At 47.8% G+C, this 14,383-nt stretch overlaps 1 protein-coding gene across 7 annotated transcripts; it reads right to left on the bottom strand.

The window, feature by feature from the left end:
• Positions 1 to 219: 219 nt before the first annotated feature.
• Positions 220 to 7,562, bottom strand: NR4A2 (nuclear receptor subfamily 4 group A member 2). Of its 7 annotated transcripts, none has more exons than XM_059704413.1 (8): positions 7,078 to 7,556; positions 5,270 to 5,399; positions 3,901 to 4,588; positions 2,975 to 3,104; positions 2,427 to 2,590; positions 1,346 to 1,548; positions 785 to 963; positions 220 to 638 (listed from the first exon to the last, which is right to left on the bottom strand). In XM_059704413.1, exons 3-8 carry the CDS (start codon positions 4,573 to 4,575, stop codon positions 382 to 384), a joined length of 1,608 nt encoding a protein of 535 aa, XP_059560396.1. In that variant the 5' UTR covers positions 4,576 to 4,588; positions 5,270 to 5,399; positions 7,078 to 7,556; the 3' UTR covers positions 220 to 381. The 7 variants fall into 7 exon arrangements, with proteins under 7 accessions (XP_059560396.1, XP_059560391.1, XP_059560393.1 ...); XM_059704408.1 differs by having other exon boundaries at positions 3,901 to 4,766; positions 7,078 to 7,555; XM_059704410.1 differs by lacking the exon at positions 5,270 to 5,399 and having other exon boundaries at positions 2,502 to 2,590; positions 3,901 to 4,766; positions 7,078 to 7,562.
• Positions 7,563 to 14,383: the final 6,821 nt, after the last annotated feature.

The following is a 14,383-nucleotide window of genomic DNA, read 5'->3' as shown; positions in this document are numbered from 1 at the left end:
CAACAACCAAATGTGGCCAAACATTTCCCATCATACATTAGGAATCTTTCTCCTGAACATTTAACTGATTTTTAAACTGATAATAAAAAGTTTATACCACTGCATTGTGTGTAGTCCATATTCTAAATCCAGGATGCCCCGAGCCAAAATGCCCTTTCAGGTTCTGCCTGCAGGTTAGGAAATAGCAACAGTTTTTGTTTTCTGGTGTTTTTTTTGTTGTTGTTTGTTTTCCTTTAAGGATCAAGGGGCTGGGGGTTTATGGAAGGGGTGGGATGGCTAGAGCTGAGACAGCTCAAGGGGTTATCTCTGCCCTTGTGATTTGCCCCCTCAGGACAGTTTTAGGTGTTCTTTCCAGTTCCTTTGAAGTGCATGGGAGGAGGTCTAGAAAGGTAAAGTATCCAGAAAAAGTTTGTCAATTATTGCTGGCGGTGGTACCAAGTCTTCCAGTTTCAGGTAGAAAATGCGCTGTAGACCCTGTGTGCAAAGAGTACGGAGTTCTGGGAGCTTCCCCAACAGTTTGGACAAATAGTTGGGGCGGTTCAAACCCCCGTTATTGAAAGTCACGTGGTCTTTGAGACAATTGACAATCTTGTTTTGTAGTTCTTCCACTCTCTTGGGTTCCTTGAGCCCATGTCTCTCTGCAGAAAACACAATCGGAAACAAAAGAAGAATGGGGAAAACAGTTAGCTAGCTGGCAAAACCCAGGAAGATGGGAGGCAAGGGGGAACTGGGACAAATCCTGCTGGACAGTTTTGGAGAAGAGCCTTGCGCTTATGGTACTGACCTGTGACCATAGCCAGGGCAGCAATGCAGGAGAAGGCAGAAATGTCGATGTTCATGTTCTGCAAGTTGGAGGAGAATTCAACAATGGAATCAATCCATTCCCCAAAGCCACGAACGCATTGCAACCTGTGCAAGACCACCCCATTGCAAAAGATGAGTTTACCCTCCACTGGGTTGGACCTGCAATTAATACCAAAGAGAGAGAGAGGGGAGAAAAAGAGAGAGAGAAAAGCTAAACAACTAATTACTTGAAGAGCAATAAATGAGGGATTTAAGAGGCACCTAATTACCGAAGAGTTAATAAAATGTAGACCAGTGGACCTTGAAAGGGTTCAGTTTCATAACAATCAAGAACGCCCCCTATCCCACCTCCATGACATTCATCCAAGACTTCTGGGCTCACTCCTTCCCTTCTCTACCTTTTTCTATTATCCTATCCCTCTTTCCCCCTTATTCTGACCACTTCTCTTTCCTTCCTTTCATTTCCTTTTCCCTCTTTCTTTTCTAGTCTTGATTGCTCTCTTCCTTCTTTCCCAACCTCCCTGATTGCTTCCTCAGTTACCTGTATGCTAATCGCAGCACAAACAGTTCTAAGAAAGCCGATTCAAAAAGCAGGTCCTGGTCGGCTTTGGGCAGGTCAGCAAAGCCCGGAATCTTCTCGGCCCAGCCCCTGATGATCTCCATGGAGCCAGTCAGGAGATCATAGAATTGTTGGATATGCTGGGTGTCATCTCCACTCATCTGATAGTCAGGGTTCGCCTGGAACTGGAATTTCATTTTAAAAAGCACTTAATGAGGTTCTCTAAAATATATAACCCGTGAAATTGCTAACCCCGTTTCTAGTAGTGGAGCCAGGTTTTTATAACAATTAAACCTCTCTCTGACCAGTAAGGAAATTAGATGTTCCGGGGCAATTAATTCAATTAGGGATGGTGCTATGAGGTCGCTGCTTTAAATATGTAAATTACCATTTCCATACAGACTAAATACAGTGCCATCCAGCCCTGAGAAACGTTCACTCTTATCTCCACAAAACAATTGACATGTTAGTATTCATGCCAGTCCCAGAGTGGGTCTCGAGCAGAGGCGCCCTTTGCAAATCTTAATAAAATTGCCGTGACTTCTAAGTTTGCCCGACATACTTCCTCCAATTAAAGCCCTCCCATTCCTCGCAGCTGGGGTAAAAGAAGACTCTGACCACTTGATCCCCCACCCCACTGCCATTCCTGGGACCCACTGTCCTTCCCTTCCCCGACCCCCAAGCAGGCAGCCCCCACCCTGACAGTGCCAGAGAGGGTGAGGATTAAAGCATCTCTGTGGAAGGTTAGGAATACATCCAAGTGGGGGCTTCTCACGCAGCCTTGGTGTGGCCATCAGAGGCATTAGCGTCTGAGTATGTGGTGGTGGGAAAGGGGCTCCAAGAGGTTTGACCACCCTGGCCTAGCACTTCTTCCTTCCGCTGCACTGTCCTCCTGTCTACACTTGTCTGTGGGTCTGCCCGCCTCCGGTGGCTCTCCCCAGAGCTGTGAGGACAGTCTTGCTTGCCTCCTTTTATCCTGAGTCTGGGGGTTACTGATGGGAGTGGGGAGGGTTCCTGCCCATCTGTCGGTTTGTCCACATGATACCCCCCTCCAGCATCTTACCCTGGAATAGTCCAGGCTGGTCATAGCCGGGTTGGAGTCGACATGGGCCCTGACGAGGGCACTGATCAGACTCACCGGGGGCGAGGGGGGAGAGGGCTCCTGTGGGCTCTTCGGTTTGGAAGGTAAACGACCTCGGCGGCCTTTTAAACTGTCCGTGCGAACCACTGCAGAGAAAGAGCCGGTTAGTGTCGCTCGGCCTAGGGGGACCCAGCTGCCTCCTTGGCCCCTCCCGGGGTGGCTGCAGCTGGGGGTAGTGCGGCCGGGCGGCACTGGGCCCCACTGCTTGTAAAGCCTTTACTGACGAGAAGCGTAAAAAACGCGGGGCTGTTTTATGTCTTCTTCCAAATGGGTCGTATAGTTAAAAGAGAGAAGAGCCTGTCGGCTTTCTCTAGGGCAGGATGGGCAAGCAGGCAGCTGCCCGGGTGGAGGCCGGACGCGGATGGGGGGGCCGGGAGACCCCTGGCTCGGTCTGTAGAAAGTGGGGTTAGAGTGGGGGCAGCGCTCTCCAAGGGCACAGACTGCGGAGTGGGCCGCTCGCCCGGACCTACCTTCTTTGACCATCCCCACAGCCAGGCACTTCTGGAACCGGCAGTACTGACAGCGATTCCTGCGCCGCTTGTCCACTGGGCAGTTTTTATTTGCTAAACACACGTATTTTGCGTTCTTTTGCACCGTGCGCTGCAAAACAAAAAGACAGTCAAGGCCGAAAATTAATTTTCTCTTGAAAAGCCAGCAACCCAAGGAATCCAGGAACAATTTCTGAAAGACTGGGGTCTACACTCCCTTGCCACAAACAAACACATATACATAACTGCTTTCTTTTTCTTTTTTTTCCTTTTCCTTTCTCTTTCCTTTCCTTTTCCTCCCCCAGGGCACGTTACAGAAGAAAATTGATAGCGTTAACATTTGAGCTAACCTTGCCGCTCCTTGCTGCGTTTTATATGCCAAGAGAAGGAGAAGGAGACGCTCAGTAAATACAAATCCGTGGGCATTCATATTATTTACATTCCTTGGAGACCTTCTCTATTTAAAATGATAAGATTATTCAATCAGGATGGCGAAATAAAGAGATCACTTAATTTGACCATAGGGAATTCTGTTCCACTTGGTTAGCTCAGACACGGTTCTCTGTCCTAACCAATTTCAATCTGAACAGAAAAGACAGCTCTGCGCACATGCAAATGACCCTCTTCCAACTCGCGCTCCAGCAACTTGGGGCGGAGGCCTGCCGGGCCGGCTTTGTGCGGGGGGGATGCGACCCCGGATCTCGGGATCTCCGGGTCTCGGGGTCTCCCCGCTTTCTTTTCTCAGGCAGGCACCCGGATGCCCCCACCACCACCTCTGCGGACGCCGGGAAAAGAACATTCCGGGGCGAGCGGGAGCTGAGCTGCCTGCACCCAGGCGGAGCGCGCACACCGAGGCTCCAGGCTGTCGGGGGCCCCTGCCTGCCTCCTCAGCCCCTGTCCTTGCTCACCTTAAAGAACCCCTTGCAGCCCTCACAGGTGCGCACGCCGTAGTGCTGGCAGGCCGCGTTGTCGCCACACACCGCGCACAGCCCCTCGTTGGAGGGGGAGCCCCGCGACGGCGGCGAGGGCACCTGCGTGTCGAGCAGCTGCGACGCGTGGCCGATCTGCAGGCCCGGGAAGCCCATGGACGCGGGCTTTCGGATGGGGTTGGGCACAGCGAAGGTCTGCCCGTCTACAACGTGGTGGCTGCCCGCCGGCTCCGGGTTCATGGGGACGTGCAAGGGCCCGTCGAAGCGCATCTGGCAGCTCGACACAGGGGTGCCGGGGGGCGACTGCTTAAAGGAGAAGAGGGAGAGGCGGGAGACGGGCGTTTTCCTCTGCTCGATCATGTGCGTGGTGGCCACGTAGTTCTGGTGGAAGTTGTGGAGGGAGCCCGGGTCGTCCCACATCGGGCTGTGCTGCACCTGGAAGCCCGGGGTGGCGGACGTCGGGGGCGAGGAGGGCTTGTAGTAAACCGACCCGGAGTGCGGCATCATCTCCTCGGACTGGGGGGGCAGGTGGCTGTGCTGCTGGTAGCTGTGCATCTGAATGTCTTCTACCTTAATGGACGCCTGCTGGCCGGGCAGGGGCGTTTGGTACAAGCAAGGTGGCTTGACGTCGTAGCCTGTGCTGTAGTTGTCCATAAAGGTACTGAAGCTGGGGAGAGAAGTGGTGGCAGTGATTTCAGTGTTGGTGAGGTCCATGCTAAACTTGACAAACTCTGGCGTTAAGAAATCGGAGCTGTATTCTCCCGAAGAGTGGTAACTGTAGCTCTGAGAAGCGGGGCTGGCTCCTTGAGGCGAGGACCCATACTGCGCCTGAACACAAGGCATGGCTGGAAATGAAACAGGGGAATAATGTACACTCAGCCTGGTCAGCTGAACACTTCCTCCCGGGCTCGGGCTCACCTGGAGCTGCACCGGCAGCCCAGCCCGCGGCGGTCAGAGGGCGCGGAGGGGCGCGAGGGGAAGGGCGGGGATCGCGAAGGCTGCGGAACTAGACGGTGCGGGGCACGGGAAAAGGCTGATCAACTAAAGACCCAGGGCCGGACAGCCATGGAGGGTCTCCCGGCTCTTTTCAAACGCCTCCCCCTCGACCCCCTTTCGTCGACAACCCAGCTCAAATGAGCCTCTCCCTCTGCAGCTCCGGTTCAGCAAACTCATCCTAGAGATGAAGTTGACCTGCACAAGCAGAAAGTTGTTTCCGAAGGCGACGGCTTAGAAAACCTTAAGGTACAGGCTCTGCTGAGGAAGATCGCATTGCCCCTGGTCTTGATATTTAGGGAATTGGGGTGGGGGGTGGGGGGGAGCTGAGAGAAAGAAATCAAGTTGCACTAACCTTCAGCCGAGTTACAGGCACAGGCGTTTTCAAGGAACTTAAAGGTGGACAGTGTCGTAAAGCAATGAAGGGTAAAGTTTCCAAGATTTTTAGAAAAGCATTGGAGAGCCGAGCCTGTCAGATCTCCTCCCTGAAACACAGACACAGACCGCTTCAGGGTGCCTTTCCGGACAGAGTTAGCCCAGCATCTGTAGACTCACCGGGCAGGCCCTTCTATGCCTCCCGCGATTGTTTCATTGGAAACCAGCAGTGAAAAGGAAGGTGTGAAAGAGGTGGCTGAAAACAACAGAAAATGCCACCCGTTACACTGTGCAAGTCCTTGCAGAGAGAGGGTTCTGGAGAATCAAAGGCAGCCCATGTACTTATTTAATTCTTAGGAGGTAATAAATTGGCCCCTTTGGTAGGGTGTATGGGGGTGGGGGAGTGTCATTTCCATTTCAGTTTAATTCTGACCCGAAAAGAGGAAACTAGAGCTTAATAAAATACAGCATTGGAACCTTCCCTGATTTTTCTTTTCCCTGTGGTGAAACTGGCTTTTCTTTGGGGAGTGGGGAAGAAAGTAGAGGTCTAGAGTATAAAATAAGGAAACCTCTTCCTCCACCCCTATGAGTTAAAAAACGTTAGTGAACGAGGCCTGGGCAGCCTGAAGATAATCTGAACGTGCTTTTGACAGAGCACTGAGACTGGGGAAACAGGTGAACTGGCACGTAGTTTTCCAAGAAACTTATCTTTCAACATCTTTAATGGCCAAGGGGTGGGAAGAGCAGACCCTACTTTTCCAGAAGCATCTTAGGTCAATTGCAGCAATGCTGCTCATCGGGTGTTGGCACCCCTGCTAGAAGGGCTTTCCTACACACCAAACTGAACACCTCCCCTATACAGCCTGCCCTGGTCTGCCGGCTTGCTGGAACAAGGCATTTTTGTATCCTAGTAATTTTCAGATGTTCCTTCTTGGAAGGCATTCTAGAGCATAGATGATCGTATTAACAATGAAAAAGAAAGTCAAACATCTACACCTTCTGTTTTCCTTGCCCCCCCCCCCCTCAGAATCTTGCTTCAATGGGGAAGGAGGCTAACCAGAAAAAGTGGAAAGACATTAGACTCTTGACCCCCACAGCCCCTGAGAAATATGCCTGTGCTGGATATTTTACCCACCTCGTTACTTCACAGCTTCATAACTGTACTCTCTACATAGTCTCTCCGTCTGTTTGTCTCTGACACACTCACATACACAAGCGCGGCATATATCAAACCAGAAATTTCACACAAATTAGTAACAGGACACTCTTCCCCACCCCTCTCTTTACTCAACAATACCCAGGAAACACTGGCACCCTGGCCAGCCACGGTGACACAGTTCCCAAGCAACACACGAACTGAAGTACTTTCTCTCTCCCTGTCACTTGGTGGGTAGCGTCCGGACCCCTCGTAGACACAGGACTTGGAGTCTCCGTGTCCAAAGGCCACACTCAATTTCGCACTAAGAGCAAACTTCCAGAACATTGATTTCCGCGGACAAGTCCACGGCTCCCCGAACTATGCGAGTCTCCCTTCAAGTCCACCAACGAGGAGCCTGGCAGCTTGGGAGCCAACTCCCCGCTGGTGCCAAAGCCGGTGTTCGGACAAATGCCCTCTGTAGCTGCGCGCACCTCCTCCCCATCCTCACGCCCCACTCGCGTCCCGCGCCTCTGGCGCCCACTTCCAGAGAACCTATTCCAGAGAGGCAGAAGGAAGAGACGTGCAAAAGAAGAAAGAAGGATTAAAAAAAAAAAAAAAAAAAGACCGCGAGCCGCACGGACGGCACCTACTCATTTAGGAGTTCTCCGCGTCTCTCTTCATTCATTCAACTCGGCCGAAGTGTAGTTCCCCCTGGGAGTCCGGGGGCAGGGTCGGGGTGGGGTGGGCGACAGGGGCGCAGGGAGCCGAGGCGCCGAGAGCCGGGAGGGAGCCGCGGAAGGCGGCCGGCTGGACCGGCGAGCAGGAGCGCGGAGCCGGGCGCGAGCCTCCGGGAGGACTGGCCCTGGCGGCCAATGTGCCTTTGTTTATGTGGCTCGCGCCGCCGCTGCCAACACGCACCTAAAGTCTCCGCGCGTCAGCGCGCGTCAGAGCCCGCCGCCCAATCGCCGCGCCGCCGCGCTCCCGGACTCCTGGCCGCCGCTCGCTTTGGTATATTTCCGACCTGACGTCACGAGCAGGGCCGATGTTAAGGTGGGAACCGTTCTGGGTTCACCTTGGTGGCCAGCTCGGTGGGTGTTGGGGGTGCGTGTGTGCTTTTTTTCCGAAAGAGGTGTGACCTCTCCACTCTGGACCGCTCAGCCCGCAGAGCGGCGACATCTCACCCACCCGCCCAGCCCCCCGCGCCCCTGCTGCCGCCCGGCCGCTCACACCGGAGGGGAGGTGCAACAAAAGCCTGGGCGGAGCGGAACCCTGGTGTGGGCCAGGCAGCTGGCACCGGGACCCGCAGGGATGGCTGTGCCTGACCGCGCTCTAACCTCACGAACCCACAATCGTCATCTCCATTAGCGCAGGCGCGAGCAGATGTCCCGGGACGCCGCACGCTCCGAGGGCTCAGGCAATGGGGGTGGGATTTCCCTGGCCCAGGGCATCCTCCTCTTCTCCCTTTCCCTGTCCCTGGCCGCCGCCTCCTCCTCTGGAATATTCATATTCTCCCCCGCCCCCCCGCCCCCTACACACACACACAGTCCAAGGTGGAAGGGGCTAATTTGTGTTCCTTTCTTTCCTTGCAGTGCCCACGTGGGGATGGGGAGGGGAGGGGAGGGGAAAGGGGGATGTAGGCAGTGACCCAGCCCTTTTGGGACCCCAAAAGCCAGAGTGAGACGTCGTTCACGTTCCTTTCACAGACAATGCAGCCGAGCAGAGGGCAACAGGTGCGCCTTTGGCAGATAGATGCGCTTTCCTCACCATATGCTAACTTTGGTACTTTCGACACTCCTCGGTGCCCATCACCTCCTATCCTTCCACGAGTTTTAGGTAAATACATGGACCCTCCTCTGAAGCACAGGGCTCTGACCGCCTCCCCGTGAGAGCCAAGAAGGAAAGACAAAACGTGGGGGGGGGGGGGGCAGGGTGGCTCCGCTAAGCACCGTGTGCCGCCCTCCCAGAAGCGTGGGCTCTGGGCGCACGCCGCACCCCGCGGCCCTCCGAGTCGCCGCCAACTCCGCTGGGCAAGTCCATCCCCCCACCGCGCCGCTGGGGCAAGGCGCTTTCTAGCAAAGGAAATGCCGCTTCTCCCAACACCGGGCCGGTCCCTGGGCCAGAGCTGGGCCGGCCTCTGGGGGCTTCTCCCGTGGGGCTACAAGAGGCTGGGACGACGGAAGAGGAGGGATCGGGGGCTCTTCCTTCTGCCCGCGGGGTTCCAGCCGCCTCTCCTCTCTCCACGCGGCGAGCTTCCAGCCGTTTCAGGCCCCTCGGCAACTCCCCGCCCCCGCCCTCCCGGTGTTCCCAGGACTGGCCCCAAGCGCCGTGGACCTCTCCGCGCCTCGGAGCCACCCAGCTCGAATCTGCACCTCCGCCTTCGCCCGCTCCCCGCCGCCCCCTGCTCCCCAGAGGCGGAGAGGAGAAGCCTTCGGGTGCCCTGCGGCTGCCCCGAGAAGCCGCAGGCTCTTTTGCTCTGCAGCCTCGCGAAAACCTACGTGACCACCTTAAGTTTCCCCCAGATGTTGCGACTGCCGCCGCTGCTCCGCCGCCGCCGCGGCCCAGCGGTGCCCGTGCAGGCGCGAGAAGAAAAAACATTAAACCAGGAAATGTGTAAATGTGTGTGAGTGTGCGTGTGCGTGTGTGTGTGTGTGTGTGTTTGGGGGAGGGGGGAGTGGCGAGTGAAGGTGTGTGAGTAGGGGGATTAGGAGGGGAGGGCGAAGAATAGCTTATTAGCATGAGCTCGGCAGCGTCAGAGCCCCGTGGGCAGAGTCGATTGCACGCGAACGAAAGGGAAAAAGTGAGAGTTTGGAGAGCCGGGGAGAAGGAAAGGGGTGGAGGTGGCGGTGACGCAGGGGCGCAGGCATTGACGCACCCGCTCGGCTGGGCCCAAAATAGCAGCTCTAGCTCGGTGGCGCCCTCCCGGGTTCCCTTCCCCTTCCGCCAGGGAGCAGGGCGCGCCCAAGGGGAGCTTGCCTTGATCCCAGCGGCGGGCCAGGCTCCCGGCCGCTATTTCAGGCAGGCGGAAACTCACGCACAGCCTTGCTGGGGTGGCGGTTATTATTTTTTCATGTATTCCTAGGAAAGCGGGGGCTGGGAGAACCATTACCCTCCATACACAAATAGGCATACGTAAGTAGATATAGTTCCTCCGCAGGCTCCTCCACCCTTGTTGCGGTTAAAAAAACAGTCCCGTCGCCCTGGGTTGAGTCTGGGGACAACGTGAGGATTTTCTCCCGGAGAGTGGGAAAATGTTCTGGAGTTCTTCAAGTGAGCTCCGAGGAACACATACTGTGATTCGTTACTCTATACCAGCAACCTGTGGAGTCTGGCTCCTTGATACCATAGGCTTTGCCCAAGTCTTAATGCACCCAAGATGGAGAGACAGTCCTCACAGCAGCTTAATATAATACTTATTAATGACTTGGAATGGCGTGATTAAATGTAACATTCAAATGAGAGAAAAGGTGGGCTTATTTCCTTCTGTCCTACAATACGTTTAAGAGTTCTCTGGGAAGAGAACTAGTTCCTGGGAAGCTATACTTCTTAGACACACCAGATGCAAGACTGAAATACTCACTTAAACCAATTATTGGCTAAGCTACTCCTAGAGCTGGCATTTTGGGTACGGGTCGGATGTGCTGGGGTGGAAAGGATCCAGCACAGACTTCAGAAAGTGTAGAGGAGGACTAGGCTCAAAACTCCAAATTCCTGTGTCCCCACCACGTTCTGATGAAAGTGTCAGTAGAACCGCCCACGACTGTAATTGACTGATTCTGTCAGTAGGGGGCCTGACTCCACAACGTTCAGGAGGAGAGAGGGAGAGAGAGAGAGAGAGAGAGAGAGAGAGAGAGAGAGAGAGAGAGAGCTATTACTACTTAGGCCTATCCCCAGGAGAGCATGCTGCAGGCCCCAATATTCATATTGTGCTGGAATTCATAAATATTTACAAATCTGTGATTCTCTTCCATTTGTCTGGAAAAGGGAAAGAGTTTAACACATGGAGTTAGGTTCACAATAGATTTTCTTTATTTCCTCCTGCTCATGTTTAACTCACTGTTAGGTCACGGGGAGGGGTGGGGGGAGAAATCAAAATGGTAATAAAAATCTCTCATTTTATCACAAAGCAGTTCAAATTGGCATACAGTTTGGAAAAATGAAAGCATGTTTTTAAAATCCTATGATTACATGTTTAAATAAATTATAGTTTAGAAGAGGATTCCTGTGGGTATATTTGCTAGAACATAAGAAAATGCTTTTGTGCATACAGGTTTAATTACACATATAATGGAATCAAAATGTACAATTGAACCACCTTTTAGAAAATGTTAAAAATTATGCTTTAGGCTAAAAGGAACTGAAATTGTGCATTTATATGACTGCAGCCCTTCAAGATTCTTGAACATAGATTCTTGAAAAGAAACTATTTCATAACTCAATTAAAATTAACAATAATGGTTTTTAGGGCCCAGAATCTGATATAACTTTAAATTATTGCCATTTACACTTATTCCCAATTGGTGGTCTATTTTCTTAACAATTTAAAATAAATGGGAGTAAAAGTTGGTCCTACCCCTAAGTAGCTCCTTTTTTTTAATCCAATAAAATTTAAAATTATTATTCCTATCAACATATGCTACTATTTAGAAGACCTCAGTAAAGCATTTAGGAAAGTAATATTATGATATTATATGTTATCATAGTAACCAATAGTAAGCAGGATATATTGGCACATGGATGGAAAAATATTTTTATAAAAAAATCAATATAATATATACATTCACATCTCAACCTAAGTAGAAAAATATGAAAAATCAACATAAATAATACATACATGCACATCTAAACCAAGGCTAGGTAGATTATACTTAATAAAATTGAGCTTTTGGTATAATTTAGAAAGCAAACATGAATGTAATCCCTTAGGATTTTCTATCTTAATGCTTGGCAAGGGGGCCTTTATTTCACTAGTCTCCCAAAATGAACTCAGACTAGCCCTTACAATTCAGATATGGTGAATATACATAACTCTTACGTTGTATGAATCAAGGTAACACTAGGATATGTCATAATAAAATTACTTAATGGAACTTATTTTAAGCATAAAAATGAGATATACATTTTAAGTTATATTTAGACAAACACATTCATGGCATTATTTCCATTTGGCAGGAAGTTTTACTTTATTGATTGGAGGAAAAATTTTTTGAAAAAATCTGTTTATGAAAATGTAAAATCCATTTTTAATATTAAGGGGTTTGGTTTGGGGTTTTTTTTGTTTTGGTTTGGTTTTTAGTTTTGTTTTTTGTTGTTTGTTTGGGGGTTTTTTTTGCTTTTGCCACTTCATTTGACTTAATAAGATATTAATCAAGCAATAATTTGCTCCTTTGCTATCAGATGTTTAGAGAACATGTCAATTGCTTAGCTGGCATTCACATTTTGGGTAGTTGTGCTTTTACTCAATTTTACTTGGCGCATTTTCATCAAAAACCACTTATTGCAGACTTTCAAAATTCTTTCTTACTTTGATTCAGAACCCAGTTCTAGATGTGCAGAAGAAAAGAGTACTTTTTTTTCTAGAACCATCTATTTGTAAATTAAAATTGTAAAACTGAATATATGGTGAAACCTCATGCCACTCAAAAAGTATTTTGCATAATAAAAATCCTTCCTTTTCTCTAATGTTTGACTCTGTGTAATCATTGCCTAAATATTCACTTTTAACCATTTCATATTTTCTTTTTTATTTTGATAAAATACACATAACAAAATTTTATCATCTTTACCATCTTAACCATTTTTAATTGTACAGTTCAGTGGTGTTAACTACATTCACACTGTTGTGCACTCATCATCACCATTCCTTCCAATAACTCTTCATCTTATAAAACTGAAATTGTATACCCATTAAACAATAACTCTCCCTGTTCCCCTCCTCGCAGCCCCTGGCAACCATCAATATTTTCATCTGTAACAAATTTTTTTTTATTAAGCAAGGAAGTGTAACTTTGGTTTTAGATTTCATTGCTAATTTCAGTAAACATGGAGGTCATTACAATGTACAAAATCCTAAAAGACATTTTAAAGATTCTGAACATAAGTTGCTATATGCTAAGAAAATATCCAGGATACTTGACATTTTAAAAGTAGCTATTAACATTAGTAACCATCACAGTATTATATAGCATTTTCTTTAAGTAGACGAAATACATACACTTTGCAACAGTTTTTATGTGTATACCTCAGTTTGGCTAGTTTTTGCTCTATCTTTAATGATAAAATAACCACTTTTGATTTTTTCCTCAAACTAACTGGTTGATAGAAACCTCTTAATTTAATAAAAAATAAAGATACAATACTGATATATTATGACAAATATATGCCATTTTCTCATCATAATCCTGCAATTACCAAGCCTATAACTTTAATACCACAAAAGTAACTTACAGCAAGGACCCTTATAGTGATAAGCAATAAATCTAATTACCATATCCTTTGAATACATGTAATATAAATTTCATTGCTCACTTAAAAGTTCTAAAGTTAACAGCATAAACTTGAAGTTAAGTAATTAAGTAATCCTTATATAGACACTTATTAAAGTATTTATACATATTATCTTAAATCTACATCTATCATTTTGCCAATTAAAATTAGGACTTTAATTGCAATTAAGTAATTTAATTGCCAATTGAACAGCAAAATTGCTAAGTGACTAATTTTAATGCCTATTTTAATTACCAATCATGACTGGGGAGGGAGCTAATCAAGTTACATCAAGCAGTACCAGAGTAATGATGTGAAGGAAAAAAAAGTAGAACAAACATTCCAGGCTACATGCTTTAAAAAAAAAAAAAAGAAAGAAAGAAAGAAAGAAAGGAAGAAAGCGAGACATAAATTAAATAAATGCAAACATAATCTTAGAAATGTATAAAGTACTGTGTTTCAATATCTGAATACAGAACATGAATAGAACAAGATTAAAGAAACCCCTGTCAATCTTCAAAGTAGGGAAAATCAAGTCAAAATTTTATGTGGTATTTACATGGCACTCACTCTAACCCAGATAAAAACAAAGCTGTATATATAGCTGAGAATAAAAGACTGTTTTCTGCTTGGCTGGTTACATATTTACAGATTGACAGTTTTTAAAAATTCTTTAAAAATGAAATGCTATAAAAGAGAGAAACAAGTTTTCAATGCAGCAACATGGGTTTAAATTTGAGAAGCAAACAGGGCCAGTGCAGTGGGATTATATACTCTTTCCTGCTGGCTCTCCTTCCCCTCCCCCACTCACTGGAATGAAGTTCTATTACAGGCCTGATGCCTATTCATAACCTGTCCCATGTTACCTTGAGAAATGCATAAATCTGTCCCATTTTAAGTGTTTTAAAATACATTCGTGAATTAAAAATAATAATAAGAAGAAAGCATCTAGAATTGCATCACAATTAAAATTACTTAGAACATGGGGAATATACCCTGTCCTAAAAGTATTTCTCATTTTTTCAGTAAAAATAAACATACCAACTCAAGATAAAGGCTGTATATCAGAAAGCAACCAAAAAAAAAAAAAAAAAACACTGGTAAAAATCTTCTTGGCCAATACAAACACATTCTCAAAAGTTTTCATATCCAAACTATCAGATTAGCAATATGAAAGGCAAGATAATATTGAAAGGGAGAAGTGAGGTTGAGAGCTAAAAAAAAAAAAAGAAAAGAAAAAGAAAGCAGTCCCTGTATAGACAATAATGCTAGCACTTTCCAGCTATAGGATTGCCTTGGCAGCCAGCCACCTCATTTAGAGTAACAATGGAAATCCATCAAATCTTCATTTAAAATAAAGTCATGATGCAAGATACATATCTTGAAATATATATATACCAAAAACATACATAGTTTGCCTATAAAAGGGCCCAAATTACTCATGAACTATATGTAATGTTATAACTTGAGCAA

This window comes from Myotis daubentonii, chromosome 7 (genome assembly GCF_963259705.1).
Source record: "Myotis daubentonii chromosome 7, mMyoDau2.1, whole genome shotgun sequence".
Taxonomy (NCBI): Eukaryota; Metazoa; Chordata; class Mammalia; order Chiroptera; family Vespertilionidae; genus Myotis; species Myotis daubentonii.
This window is presented reverse-complemented; position numbering and strand designations above follow the sequence as displayed.

Coding starts and splice junctions, on each gene's coding strand:
- NR4A2 (XM_059704407.1), bottom strand. Junction 2,591..2,974: donor TGTGGGGATGGTCAAAGAAG/GTAGGTCCGGGC, acceptor CTTTCTCTGCAG/TGGTTCGCACGGACAGTTTA. Junction 639..784: donor TGCCCTGGCTATGGTCACAG/GTCAGTACCATA, acceptor TGTTTTCTGCAG/AGAGACATGGGCTCAAGGAA.